Source organism: Phaeoacremonium minimum, assembly GCF_000392275.1.
Source record: "Phaeoacremonium minimum UCRPA7 unplaced genomic scaffold PA7_03_scaffold_468, whole genome shotgun sequence".
Taxonomy (NCBI): Eukaryota; Fungi; Ascomycota; class Sordariomycetes; order Togniniales; family Togniniaceae; genus Phaeoacremonium; species Phaeoacremonium minimum.
Genome location: NW_006921370.1, coordinates 437,401 through 450,975, shown reverse-complemented (window position 1 = coordinate 450,975; position 13,575 = coordinate 437,401). Strand labels below are relative to the sequence as shown.

At 51.8% G+C, this 13,575-nt stretch overlaps 4 protein-coding genes across 4 annotated transcripts; 1 reads left to right on the top strand and 3 right to left on the bottom strand.

The window, feature by feature from the left end:
• Window positions 1-956: 956 nt before the first annotated feature.
• Window positions 957-1,659, bottom strand: UCRPA7_6435 (hypothetical protein; the record flags this gene model as incomplete). Its single annotated transcript, XM_007918973.1, has 3 exons — window positions 957-1,075; window positions 1,158-1,503; window positions 1,552-1,659. The coding sequence occupies 3 exons, from the start codon at window positions 1,657-1,659 to the stop codon at window positions 957-959; spliced, it is 573 nt and encodes a 190-aa protein (XP_007917164.1).
• A 451-nt stretch (window positions 1,660-2,110) lies between these two features.
• UCRPA7_6434 (putative zeta toxin family protein) lies at window positions 2,111-3,157 on the bottom strand (the record flags this gene model as incomplete). The annotated part of the gene is made up of 1 exon (XM_007918972.1): window positions 2,111-3,157. One exon carries the CDS (start codon window positions 3,155-3,157, stop codon window positions 2,111-2,113), a length of 1,047 nt encoding a protein of 348 aa, XP_007917163.1.
• Window positions 3,158-8,666: 5,509 nt separating this feature from the next.
• Window positions 8,667-9,799, top strand: UCRPA7_6433 (putative methylisocitrate lyase (2-methylisocitrate lyase) protein; the record flags this gene model as incomplete). Its single annotated transcript, XM_007918971.1, has 3 exons — window positions 8,667-8,798; window positions 8,889-9,056; window positions 9,182-9,799. The coding sequence occupies 3 exons, from the start codon at window positions 8,667-8,669 to the stop codon at window positions 9,797-9,799; spliced, it is 918 nt and encodes a 305-aa protein (XP_007917162.1).
• An 815-nt stretch (window positions 9,800-10,614) lies between these two features.
• On the bottom strand, window positions 10,615-13,284 carry UCRPA7_6432 (putative ulk ulk protein kinase protein; the record flags this gene model as incomplete). Its single annotated transcript, XM_007918970.1, has 2 exons — window positions 10,615-10,763; window positions 10,818-13,284. 2 exons carry the CDS (start codon window positions 13,282-13,284, stop codon window positions 10,615-10,617), a joined length of 2,616 nt encoding a protein of 871 aa, XP_007917161.1.
• Between the last annotated feature and the right edge of the window lie 291 nt (window positions 13,285-13,575).

The following is a 13,575-nucleotide window of genomic DNA, read 5'->3' as shown; positions in this document are numbered from 1 at the left end:
AGTGTATATACTCCTGATTCGAGCCCTCACGGAGTCGGCTCACCAGTGTAACACAACGACCCCTCCATTAGGACGCGACCCGAGAGGAAGGCGCAGCGTACCTACAGGATTGCGGAGAACAATGGCTTTTGAAGTCATTTTGGTATATATGTTGACCTGTACAATATTGGGGGCGGCTCCGCTGCGTTTTGCTTATTTTCTTTTATCACACTAATGTCTGTCTTGGCCTAATGGCATTGGGTCTCCAGCCTATACTGAGCTCGGCCATTACAAGTCTCGAGCCAGGGGAGGGTTTTTTGGCGACTAGGATACTATATATCATGACGAAACAGGCTCGGGAAATGCCATGTGGGTTAGGGGGCTTCTCATGTCGAGAATGGTTGGCGTTATTGGGGATCTGGAAGTGATTTTTGTTCTTCCAGACGGAATGGGGAAAGGGGAGATCGCTGCCATTGAGCAGCGGGTATGTAACGGCCGCGGAACGGACCCTTCGATTCGTGAATATAGTGTTGGTTGGAGGAGGTGAGGAGAGATATATAGTAGTGACCAGACACCTGGAGCGGCTCAGGTTGTGGTCGGCTGAACAAAACAGTCGAGCCATGAGGCACTAGTGTTATATGTGTATGAATGACAATCAGACGTCGGTTTCAACTGTTGAACAGCCTCATCCAATATCCTGCGTGGTTTTTAAGTCAAGGTATTTTAAGAGTGGCGCACGCCCGAGTTTCCCTGAGTTGGCTTCGCGGTGTTAAGTACAGATGTTCTATCATGCATGCTGCATATTAAAGAGGAGACGAAATTTCACTGGTAAGATGTATCGCACATAGATAAGATGATCAAGATGTATCGAATCTCCTCTAATCAGTAATGAAAGTCTTCAGTTGAATAATAATAGCCTTAACACAGCCAGCTGTGGCTACGAAACCTCTCCTCTGTAAGAGAAGGGTTCTAGAAACTTACGGGCTCGTCCAAGTCTGAGTCTGAGCACCACCACCCTTCTTCGCCTTCCATCCACCCTTCACCTTCCAACCGCCCTTCGCCTTCCAACCGCCCTTCGCCTTCCAACCACCCTCCGCTGTCCAACCAATCTTCCCACCGCATCACTGCAAGTGCCCCGTGGGTAATAGGCGCCCGGTAGCCGTCCTTGAAGGCGCGACGGGTGTCGTCCATCTTGCGCTCCTCGGAAAAAAGACGCTCGTCCTCGCAGCAGAAGGCGAACGGCGCCCGGCCGCCGCCACAGCCGCAGCCGATGCAGCGGCGACAGACGCGGATCGTCTCCTCCTGGCCGTCGGCGCCCACCTCCGTGGGGAAGGGCGCGCCGCAGCACGAGCAGTCGGCCAGTTCGGCGCAGTCGGGGCACTCGCCGGGGTCGTACTTGACGACGTCGTGCCCCTCCGGGCGGTGGTAGCGGCTCGGCGCCAGGTGCTCGAAGACGTGGTCGCAGTCGAGGTACTTGATCAGCGAGCGGCTGTCGGGCCTGATGGGCGAGGGTGCGCGCACCTCCTGGCAGATGGGGGAGCAGGAGCGGGAGCGGGAGCGGGATGAACTTACCTGTGGCTCGGTCTCCTGAGCTGGGACGGGCACTGTTGGCGTCTTCTTGTTGTCGATGGTCAAGCGCCTGGTAAGGTTGACCAGAGATTTGAATGCTTTCTCTGCCATGATTAGCTGCGACTTTGTGACTTACCAGTAGTTTCTAGAAGATATCGTTTCAAGAATAGCTTCCTGATTCCCAGAGCCCCTATATTTGGTGCCACTTCGCAAAGAGAGAAGAAGCAACAAGAGGGAGGCTTCAAATCTTGTGACGCGAGTATTGCTTGAGGAGGAAGAATTTCACAGTTGTCAGGAATCCATTGCGAGTATTTATCGTTTAATCTAATCATACTCCTGTTCTCTTAGTCCTTTGTCAAGTAATCGTGTTGTTTCTTTCCCTGATTCAGAACAATGAATTGTCTCGAAGTTCCTTAGAACTCAACTCTTTGTGTGTCGAGTCCTTTGTGGTGTAGACTGCCATTTCCAATCCGTATACAATGCCTTTACAAGTAGACAAACAGTTCCGAATGACCCCTAAGTCTATCTTACAAAGCGAAGTCGTCTACGCCGCTTGGTGAGGTCATGCCTCGGGCTCCTCACGTGCGATCTCCTCCTCGATCGACAACTTTCCAGGTCCTCGAGAGGCATGCATCTCAGAGGTGCCCTCCGCCACGAAGGCAGCCGCGTCAAGAGGTGTGAGCTGTGGGAACGACGTCATGCTCGACCCTTTGGCTTGCAGCGCGGATAGGTAATCCTTAATATCCATGACGGAAGCCGCGACACCTTTGTCGTCCTTATGGTCCTCAAGCGTCAACAGGTCGGCATGAGCGGTTGCCAGTTCGTCTTCTGTCAATGGGCGGACCCGCTCGATGTCGAGTGCATGTTCAGTTCCAGTAGGGCGTTTCCACGTCCTCTCACCGCCGTTGCCTTCGCGACCATTGTGGTACGCAACGAGGTTATTGCGGCGCACGACGATTACCTCATCAACAGCATCCGACTCGTCGACGAAGGCAGCCGCAGTCAACAAACCCGTGTAAGTGTCGTCATGCACCTTCTTAGGTGTCAGGCGAAGAGGAAGATTGCGGGACTGAGCCTCCGGCAGGTTCTTGTAGTAGCGGATCAGGATACCCAATAAACTGAGTGCTTCGGGCACGGCCAAGACGGCAACATTGACCCGGTACCCTCCATCGTGAAAGGCTTGCGCCAAGGAGCAGAAATCGTCCGGGTGCCGACAGGCAGACTCGACCAGGCAGTCGATGCGGTGCTGGATCGCATACTGGCAGGCCATCTCCAGCCACTTCCGCGCGTCCGGCCCCGTTGCTGGCGATGCCAGTTCGGGCTTCTCCTTGATGATGTTGGCGTACTCCGGGTGGTAGGTCTTGTAGGTATCAGCGATGAAGTGGGCGGGCGTGCGGTTGATGTTGGAAAGGGCCTCCTTCAGCGCCGGGGCTGTCCTTGTCTTGCCGGCGCCGGTCTGACCCACGAGGATCACGGCCAGCGGCTGCAGCCCGTCATTGACGTGGCCGCTTCCCTGGAGGTACTCTAGCTCGTCGCGCACGATCTCTGTCTCGAAAACTCTGCGAGACTCCTCGTCAGAGAGCAAGTATTTCTGAGGTCCGGAGCCCATTCTGAAGAAAAACACAAGTAATGGGAAGGCGAAGTTCTGAGTAATCCTATTCAAGAAGAATACAAACGTCGCATAGAAGTTGAAGTGCTAAGGAATCGCCAAAGAGGAGCGACGCAACAGGTTGAGGATAAAAATGACGTTGGGTATGTGAGGCAATTCCATGTAAGGCTTGGAAGTCAGCTCTTGACTTTAAGATGCTCAATTAGCCATCTTGAGGAAAGGTTGCATCGATGGCGAGAGCTCCTTGGTCCCTGGGTCGTACTTTACCGAATTGCGGCTTTCCGGAAAGGCAATTGCAAAACAGAATAATTCTGGAAGGCAGAGTCGATGCTGTCATGACTTCACAAAAGGAAGGTCTCCATCAGCTATTGACTACCTAGGTAGTCAGTTGGCGTATTTGCTTTAGTCATTCAGTCTCCCTGGGAGAAGCTTGTGTTTGCTGTTGCGACCCGTGTGTCGCTGTCGAAGCTACCAAGTTTTGATTCGCCTACCAAACCTGCGCACCTCAATCCACCTAGACCAAATTCCAAACTCCAATCCAGCCATTCTTTTCCTTCTCCTATTCATCGGATTCACTCATATCATATACCTCAATCAATACGTCTCTCCGTCGTGGTGAATAGCCACAGAATGGTGCCAACCATGTTATCCATCAAATCTCGATGGTACAGATTCTTCCTACCTCGTTGGGTCGAGAAAACGAGGCACCCAGGACTCGGCCACTTTACACTGCCTCCAGAGATCATATTGACAATTGGAACATATCTGGACAAAGTCGCCGTGATGTCCCTGGCGCTGACCTGCCGGACGCTCTATCAACTATGCTTTCCGCAATCTCTGACGCTTAGTCTCCAGGAAAGAGAAGAGTTTCTACTTCATCTGGAGAAGGACACTCCCGATGTGTACTTCTGCCATTATTGCATTAGTCTCCATCCGTGGTATAGATCCTGGTTTCGTATCTACCATGGCTTCCATGACAAGAATCTCTGCCTTGAGATGCCTTGCAACAAACAGCCTAGTCTTCGATTACCTCTCCCCTATGCCCCATGGAACGTCGATTATCGTTTTGCTCGCGTGGTTATGAACGCGCACTTTTATGGCGATGCACATGGTGTTCCCGTCGAGAAGCTTTCTGGCTCCTTGAGGTTACATCGGAACCGCAAGAATGATGTCAGGTTTTCAGGAACATGGTGCGCTAGAATAATCAACCATCAGTTGATGCTACGTTCCAGCTTTACCGCCTTTCAATGCCGTGGCGATGCAAATAGGTTGAGGTGCTTTCTCGATCAGCGTGGGCCTTGGATCTGCAATCACCTCCACTGTATGCCTAGCGCCCGGAATGCCTTGAGGTCTGTACTTCCTGAGCTCGACAGAGGGACATTGCCACCGGATTATTTCGAAGCTTGCGTCTCGTCTGTGAACTCGTGTGCCATATGCATGACGGATTATTGCATTGATATTGTCCGGGGATGCGGTACGAAGGGCTGGGTCGTCAAGATAGTTACATATCAGCAGCTTGGATCAGTCCGCCCCCCTTTTGATTGGAGTTGGAAGGTTATGACAGACAAGTGTCAGCAAAAGGAACGCAGGTTGCTTCACGCAGCAGGAGATCCACCGGGTATTGTGAGGCATAGATGGAGCAAGAGTGATGCGTTGACAATGCCACCGGAAGGGGAGTTTATAAATATCCAATAACTCTAAAGTCTTAGACCGACAATGCCTTGGTTATTACCAATTCCTCAGATTCCACTACGTTCTTTCCTAGTCCCAGCTATCCGTAACAGCGTTTCAAGACATAAACATCACTTCCCATCAGTTCCCATCAGAGCGGTACAATCATAAGGCTTCTATGACAGTGTAGAGTTTGTAACTGCTCCGGAAGCCAATTTCTGAGGTCCTGTTGCCTTGCCAGCGATTGTGGTGGTAGGCGCAAGTACACAGATCCTCCTGCTGTATTTACTTCCTTACTACCTCCGTGTTGGTACTAACAAGGCTACGTGATTGTTGTGATTGTGATGCAACCTGCTATAGAGTATTTATGTAGTTCAAAAACGAAGCTTGAACAAGGCAATTGAATGACTGCCTCGTTGGAACGCCCATGTCTTAAACCTGGGTGATAAAGGCCTTTGCAGCTAGTAATAACATCTCTTTTGCCTGAGACAATTGATAGTATCTTATTGTTCTCTTTGCTTCGTTGTTGGGGGATAGATATAGTGGAGATTTCAGAGATTAAGAGGTTTGTCAGTCCTGGTAACATAAACGAAGTCTGCTCATTTTGCCATCGGATAAGATACGGTGCAGTCTAGACAAGCTCAAAAGAAACCATTCCAAGGCATTCGAGCGTAAGGCTTCTTGTAACTCTAATGAAATTGAGATTGAATGCTCGGCGTTATGGTATGCAGATTTCCTGGCTGAGGAACAATTGTCGGGTTACACTAATAGGGGTTGGGCAATCCATGGGTCGCACGAGCCATAACCAGTCTCTCGGACAAGCGACACACGGATTACAACTGTACTCCTCCGCCAGGGTAATAAATGTTAGGTCGCCAACGGTGGCACTACCTCCTCAACAACGCATCACTACCTCTAGAAGTTGATAGACCTATAGTAATAAACAGAATATTCGGGAGCTTGATGAAGACTATAACTTCCTGCATTGAGTATCTTCACCCTGTACCTTGAAGAATTAACGTTTATTACCGTGGCAGAGGAGTACGTACATCCCTCGCACTCTAGACTCAGTGAGACTCGATTCTCAACACAATATCACTCTTCACTAAATCCTATGGTAATTGGCTTTGAGGCTTGTATTCAGTAGCCTCCGGGCTTGGAATTGTGAAGTGAATCGCGACTAAGGCAAGAATTGTTTGGCCTCCAAAATGTCTGCCTGTTGGCGTGCTGCGCCGTGACATTGCTTGGCTATTAATACTATGGATATTGTGTGAATGGTTTCTTTACATAACTCCTTAAATAACCATCACACTATTGCAACGCTGGGATAGAATCCAGCCATGGACCTTCCCACAATCATTTTCGAGCCAGCATCGGCGACGCATACACACACAGTTGTCTTCCTGCATGGGCGCGGCGATAGAGCCCGTAACTTCTCGGCCAGTCTGGCTTATTCCCGCGATTCGCACAATCGTACCCTAGGGGAAGCCCTTCCCTCCTTTAGATGGGTGTTTCCTCAAGCCCCGATGCGCAAATGTGCCAGCCTGCCTGATACCTGGCCGCAATGGTTTGATGTATGGAACGTCAACAACTTCGCAGACCGCGAGGAGCTGCAGGCCGTTGGGCTCAGGGAGGTTGTTCCCGCTATCCGCCATATCCTTGAAGGCGAGGCGACCCGCCTAGGAGGCCGATGGGACCGTCTCATACTAGCAGGAATTTCAATGGGCGGCGCGACAAGCGTGCACACCCTTTTCAATTTAGATATACCGACCGAGGCGGGAGGTAGACTCGCTGCCTTCATGGGATTCTCATGCCGGCTGCCATTTGTCGGCAGGTCACTCGTCGACATGAGAAAGACTCTCGGCCTGGATGGTGTTCCGGGCGGTGATGATGTTGTACGCAGCACGCCTATACTCCTCGAGCATTGCATCGACGACCCGCTTGTACGGGTTCAATGGGGCCGGGACCTGAGAGATGCGCTGCGTGGATTCGGTGCGCAAGTTGAGTGGAGCGAGTATCCGGATGGCGGACACTGGTTCAACTCTCCCACGGGGATCGATGAAGTGATAAACTTTCTGAAACGCCACGTTCTCATGGAAGCCAACGCCGATAATGAGCCAACAGGCCAATCCCAGCTCAAATCAAATGAAATGGATCTGTCGTAAGCTCTCATCTGAGTTGATATGCCAGTGGACTCCCCACGACTCGCGAATGGTGATGGCTCTTTTCTTCATATGAGTGCATCTCTTGCTGAAAACTTCTAGCCAATCTATCATTGCGTTTACGTTCAATAAAATTGATTAATTACAGTGGAAAGAGATACATTGCGTATCTGGTTTCACTGTGGCCGAACTACGTGAACTACAGCCAACTTTTGGTGATATTACAACGGTCCTGCACGCCTTGCGTAAGGACTTGCTCGACATTTCGAAATTGCCATGTGTACAAGAACTCCGAACAATCCAGAAGTCTTGGAGACCATTGTTGCCAGGCTGACGAAGTTGGAGAATCGGTCTGCCGTGCCTTCTATTGTTCCTTGCGTCAATTACTCATATTCTTCATAGCCAAATCAACTTTGATGTTCGAATATCTAACAGCAGAAGCACAGGGGATATCTACACTGTGCTTCTTCCGCTCAAGAACATCACCACAGGAGAAGACATTCCTAACTTTCCAAGATGCGTGAGTGATCTCTATGATCTGACAGGTACCCATGAGACGCGCACCAAACTTGACTCATAACTAACACGAAGCAGATGCTGCTGCAGATGATATATTGAATGCTCTTGAAATTCAAGTCGACCAAAGTTGCACTTTAGACGAGAAGATAGAATTGATCCGCAAGCAATGGAACCTGCTGAGATGACAGCCGTCTATATTGGCTTTGGCCACCCATTTGCCAAGGCATGAGATAGACATTTCTGGGCTAGCAGACTTTGACTTGCCATATGTTGGCACATATTCAGCTATCGGGGATTTCCTTAGTTCTTTGTAACGATTGGTATATTGTGCCATAGATCGACCAATATGTTATCATATCTCATCAATCACCGACATCTTCAGGACACTTCTTATTTATCGTATAGATGAACTTGGGCGTATTCACTGGAAATGACAGTCCAAGATTTCAGATACTTGTCAGCATCCTGAAAGTTCACAAGTCAGGATTTCTTTGATCTAAGATGTGAGGCAATTCTTGTACATTCATTATTCCCGTACCCTCTGTCCTTCAGCTTTTCTCCGAACACCGGCCTAACATCATCTCCATGAGGCTCTCACCATGACACTCCCCCCAGTCCGTGCTATTCCCGCCATCTCTCCTAGAGTCGCTCACGACAGCATTAGATGCCAAGACCTAGCGCTGACCGATTCACTGGATGTCGTAAGCCTTCGGGGCAGAGGAAGCAGCGTCCTGCTGAGTCCGGGGGGTCGCCGGAGGGGGCTGCTGTGCTAGTCCGCCACGCTCCCCGCAAGAAGGAGGCCGGGGCGGCTTACACCCCGTACCTGGACGTTGCAGAGCTCCTATGGCCGTGCTATTGCCGTTCAAGTGACGGCATTTCTGGGGTAGATATATCGACGACATATCGAAGCTTGGGTTTACGCATGTATCCCATTTCGCAATTTCATATAAGTTGAGCATATGTTTTTTAAGTCGAGGTACTCGATGTAGTACTTATGGAGATTACATTTACCTTCTTCGAAAAGGTCCGAGAACGGAGACTCGTTCTCATGTTCGAGACTATATATTGGAGGTGACAGAGTCGCCGATGCCAATGAGACTGATCGAGGAGTCACCAGCCATTCTATCTCCCTTAATCTAAAGCTGCGAAGCGTCAAAATGTATAATAAAGCAGCTGCCAAACTGCGAGCTCAGATCGCCGAGGAGGGCAAGATCGTGGTGTGCCCAGGTGTCCAAGATGGCTTGTCTGCTCGAGTATGCCTGGCTGAGGGCTTTGAGAATTTATACATGGTTCGTAAAGCTCCAGTCCCTCTCATACCCATGCAGACCCTGGTCTGACTCGGGCTCTTGAGTACATGTGCTAACTCGAAACCTACAAAGACTGGCGCTGGCACTGCCATGACCAGGCTTGGCATGCCAGACCTTGGCCTCACTACCGCGGATGACATGGCCAACAACGCCGGGATGATAGCAGGACTGAACCGTGATGTTCCCTTAATCGCTGATGCGGATACGGGTTTTGGCGGTCCTCTGATGGTAGCACGGACCGTAAGTCACCACTACCCCCGAGCCCCTGAAATGGCTCTGCTGCCAAGACTCCCCACACGACCCATGATTACGCCCGAACTGACCCAGGGGCTTCCCACCTACTTACACTGACCTTTTCCTCGCAGGTCGAGAAGTACATCCTCGCCGGCGTCGCAGGGCTGCACATAGAAGACCAAACCACCACCAAGCGGTGCGGCCACCTGCTCGGCAAGGAGCTCGTCGACACCGACACGTTCACGGCGCGCATCCGCGCCGCGGCCGCCGCACGCACCCGCCTCGCCTCCGACCTCGTCATCATCGCGCGCACCGACGCCCTGCAGTCGCTCGGCTTCGACGCGGCCATCGCGCGGCTGCGCGCCGCCGTCGCCGCGGGCGCGGACGTCGCCTTCCTCGAGGGCATGACGGGCCGGGACCAGATGCGGCGCTGCGCCGCCGAGATGGCCCCGACGCCGTGCCTGCTCAACATGATCAGCGGGGGGCTGACGCCGCTCGTGGACGCCGACGGGGCCCGCGCCATGGGCTACCGCGTCGTCATCTGGCCGTGCCTCGCCATGACCGCGGCGTACCTCGCGTGGCGGCAGGTGGCGCGGGAGCTCAAGACGACGGGCAGGGTGGCCGAGCGCAGGGACGACGATGGCAACGTCATCGGCGGCATCCGGGAGTGCTTTGAGCTATGCGGATTGGAGGAGTGCGCCGAGTTTGACAAGCAAATGGGCGGCAAGGCGTTTGTGAACGGTGTCTGACGCCGAAGCTGCTGCTGACGACGATGGCACTTTCACCGGGATTGCACGCAAAGAAAAACTTGGCAGATGACTCTTGTCTCATTCTAGTTTATACAACCCTGAATACACAGAAGAAAAGAATAAGAGTTAAACGGAAGAAAAGGCTGCCTGGGCCGCCAACTCTGATCTTCTGCCATCCGTCCTGTCATCCGGTGACGCTTCGTCATTCGGACAAGAGCTCCTCCCAAAACTCAATTCCTATGCCCATGTCCACGAAAAAACTTGCAAAAGCCAAAAAATGATCTAGGGCTTGGCACTGAATATGTTATCCATTCTCCAGACGACAGTGCCTTGCATTGTAAACCCCAATATGTTCCTCTGTAACCATAGGTGACTTCCTCGCATACTCCTTGGTCACAATGACAATGAGACACTATCAGCACACGAAACACACAGAGCGGGCTACTTGATCGCCCGATCAGAAAACTCCATAATGAAATGACAATAGTCCCTCGTGACCATGTTCAATAACGCCCAGAATCTCGAACCAAAAACAAAAAGAGACGATGTCCATTCCGTGCTGATCCGGAACCCGGAAGGAATGGAACAAAAAATGCGACAATGAACCCAACTCCTATGTATGAGCCATCTTCGCAGAGGGTGCAAAAAGTGTATGAATAAGCGGGCGTCATCCACCCGACTCACAAAACGTATGGTGAGCCTGTGTCGGCTCGAAAGCGAAGCAAAGATGAGGGCCGCGGGGCATGAAGTCGTAATATAGCATCGATGCTTCTCGTCAATCGTAACATTGAATAAATTTGGGGGTGCACGGCTCATTATGAGGCATGCGATTGAACGCTTCGCGGTGTAACATCTCCGCTGCGGCGTCGTACAAGAGACTCTCTCTGCTGTACCTTGGATGCATTTGCAATCATATGCATCTTCTTCCGGACAGTTGTGAGTCTTGAGGTGATCATTTGGATCACTAAATGATGTTAGCAAAAGTCACAAAACCTTCAATAATCGATATAGCACTCACTCTTCTGAACGGCCTGTTGGTCGTCGGCGTTCATCTCATTGGAGGTCTCCTCTCGTGCGGGAGCCCGGTCATCCTTTTGAGACCCGGAAATCCGCCGCTTAGGCAAATCTTCGTCGTTGTCAAGGACGGCTTCGAGCATTCGGATAGCAGTGATATAAGAGATCTCGCAGCCAGACAGGTCCTCATTCGCAATCTCATTGATGGCCGCTGTCCGGCTCATTTCAAGAGCCCGATCATACATCAGTCTCTCCGCACTGATGCCAGCTGTGAGAAACACACCATCTGCTCCCGAGCTGGTCGTGGACGTAGGCTCGGTCGAATGATTGCTCGGATGGCTGGGGTGCTCTTCCGGGAGGCGCTTTTGGGCATCGATCAGCTTCAGCCTCACAACCTCGGCCTTCTCAAGAACCTCGTTAAAACGAGCGCGAATCCATTGAACGGCTGAATTGATCCTGAGGACCAAGGCCTGGTTCGGAGGCTCTCGACCAGAAGAGTGGCTACCGCTGGTTGTTTCCGTGCGGCTCTTTCGTGTCCACCAGAGACTGGCAATATCCATTGACTTAGCCAGAAGGGCTAGCGCTTTCACATAAAGAACGAGAGCCTCTTCTGACAGCGATACAATTGCTTCAACTGTGAGCACATCTTCCTCCTCTTCGGATGACAACCTTTCTGCAGGCACGCCACCCAAGCCATGATCCATAGAGGGGGCGAGTGGGATGAGCTGCTTGTATTTGACCTCGGCAAATCCGTAGACCACGTCGCTGCGCGTTGCATAATCCTCGATGCACTGGGCGACACGGGAGTCTTCGTCAACCGGGCCTCCTTGCCTTCCATCGCCGATCAGTCCTGTTGGCGTCGAAGGTGTAGGGTATGTGGGAAACGGGCTGTAGAATTGTGGAGGAGACTGTCCTTTAGCAAGGATGCCAGGCGTGTACTTGATACCAAGTAATCGGAGACTTGCGTCCTGGATTGCTTTTGAGATAAAAGAAGCTGTGGAGCCTGGGCTTCCGCCAAGCGAAGGCTGTCGATCATGAGCACCTGGTCGTTGCTTTCCTTGTGCAATTTGCATGCCACGAGATGGTGTCGGTGCCACAGCTCCCGTTGTGGATTCAGGCGCGCCCTGAGTAGTGATTCGCCTGACCATCTGTCCAGACTTTGGGGATAGAGAGTGGGCTTGCGCGCCTAGGCGCCCGTTGGCTGCCAACTCGTCAGCAAGAGCATTCACTTCAACATGCTTCTTTTCCACGACGACATAGTCTCGCTCAAAGGCGACATCCTGTGCAGCTCGCTCCTGCTCATCAGGCACAACTTTCTCGGACTGTGATCGAACTCGAGGCTGTGCTATATCTGGCACGCCAGAAATGCGTGGAGAGGGTAGATCCCGGTTATGACCCTTCTGTGACGCGTTTGAAAGGCCACGACGGCGCTCCGCATAGATGCCAGGTCGACTTGGTGCAGACGTGGAAGGAATTGCCTGTGGTCGGCGAATTCCCAGACCCTCTCCTGCTTCGTGCCGTGGTGAGTAGCCCAAGCGAGGAGAGGCTTCCCCAAGCTGTTTATCCGTCTCAGTGGGAGTACTGAGGGGTGATGGCCTTGATGGCCGCTCTCGGGGAGAAGGTGTGGCTTCATCGCGGTCTGTCTGATATCGCCGGAATGACGATACTCTCTGGGGAAGTGAGACTGGCTCATCTGACTTGGTGGCGACCCTGATGTCCCTCGAAAGCCGTCTCTCAGGCCGTGGCACATCATCTTCGACCAAACCAGGAATAGGATTCACCACTACGCCATGCTGGAAGAACTTCTCGAAGCCCATTCGCTCCACAGGGTTTCTCTTCAATAGTGCTCTGATCAATGATTTCATGTCGGCACTAACAATGCTCTCTCGGGGGAATCGAATCTGGTCTTCTGCGGCTTCAATCTTTCGCAGCAGCTCCACGTGATTACTAGCTCGGAAAGGGGGCTTGCCCGCTACCATCTCATAAAGTACTGTTCCAACAGACCATAAGTCGGCCTTCGCATCATAGCGCTCGTAACGGAGAATCTCGGGGGCCATGTAGAGTGGTGAGCCACACAAGGTTTCTGCAAGTGATGTTGATGGGAGATGACGAGCAAACCCAAAATCCGCGAGTTTGAGCATCGGGAGAGATTGCAAGCCAGCAACCGGTATTAAAGAGTCGTTGCTTGCGGTAAGAATAGGTCGAGTTGCCCTGTGAGCGTCCCTATAATCAGGGGATGGAAGCAATAGGAGATTTTGTGGCTTGACATCACGGTGTACAAGGGCTTGGTCCCGTAGGAACTGGAGTGCACTTGCGAGCTGTTTGAGGAAGTGCCGGATGACAACCTCGTTGAGACCCGAGTTCGGCGCATTGGGATATTTGCGAGCCAAGTCATGCGTAGCAGGGTTTGTGAGCAACTTGTCTCGCTTCTTGATAAAGAGCGATAGATCCCCGAGTTCGCAGTACTCCATTATCAGATTGATGTGCGTAGCTGACTCGATACAGTCATGGAGGGCGACGATGTGAGGGTGCCGTAACCTCTGTAATATCCTGATTTCCGAGTAGAGGTTCTCTTTTAGCTTCTTGTTCAACCGAGAAAGCTCGACAGATTTGATGGCAACAGCGGCACCGGAACTCTATATTGGTGTTAGTGCCAGTAAACGCTTTAGGACAAGTGAAGCTTGATAGAAGCAGGTGAGGAGGTCGGATGGGTATATGGAAATCATGGTATATGCCACACTTGATCAAGCTCGAATCGAGCG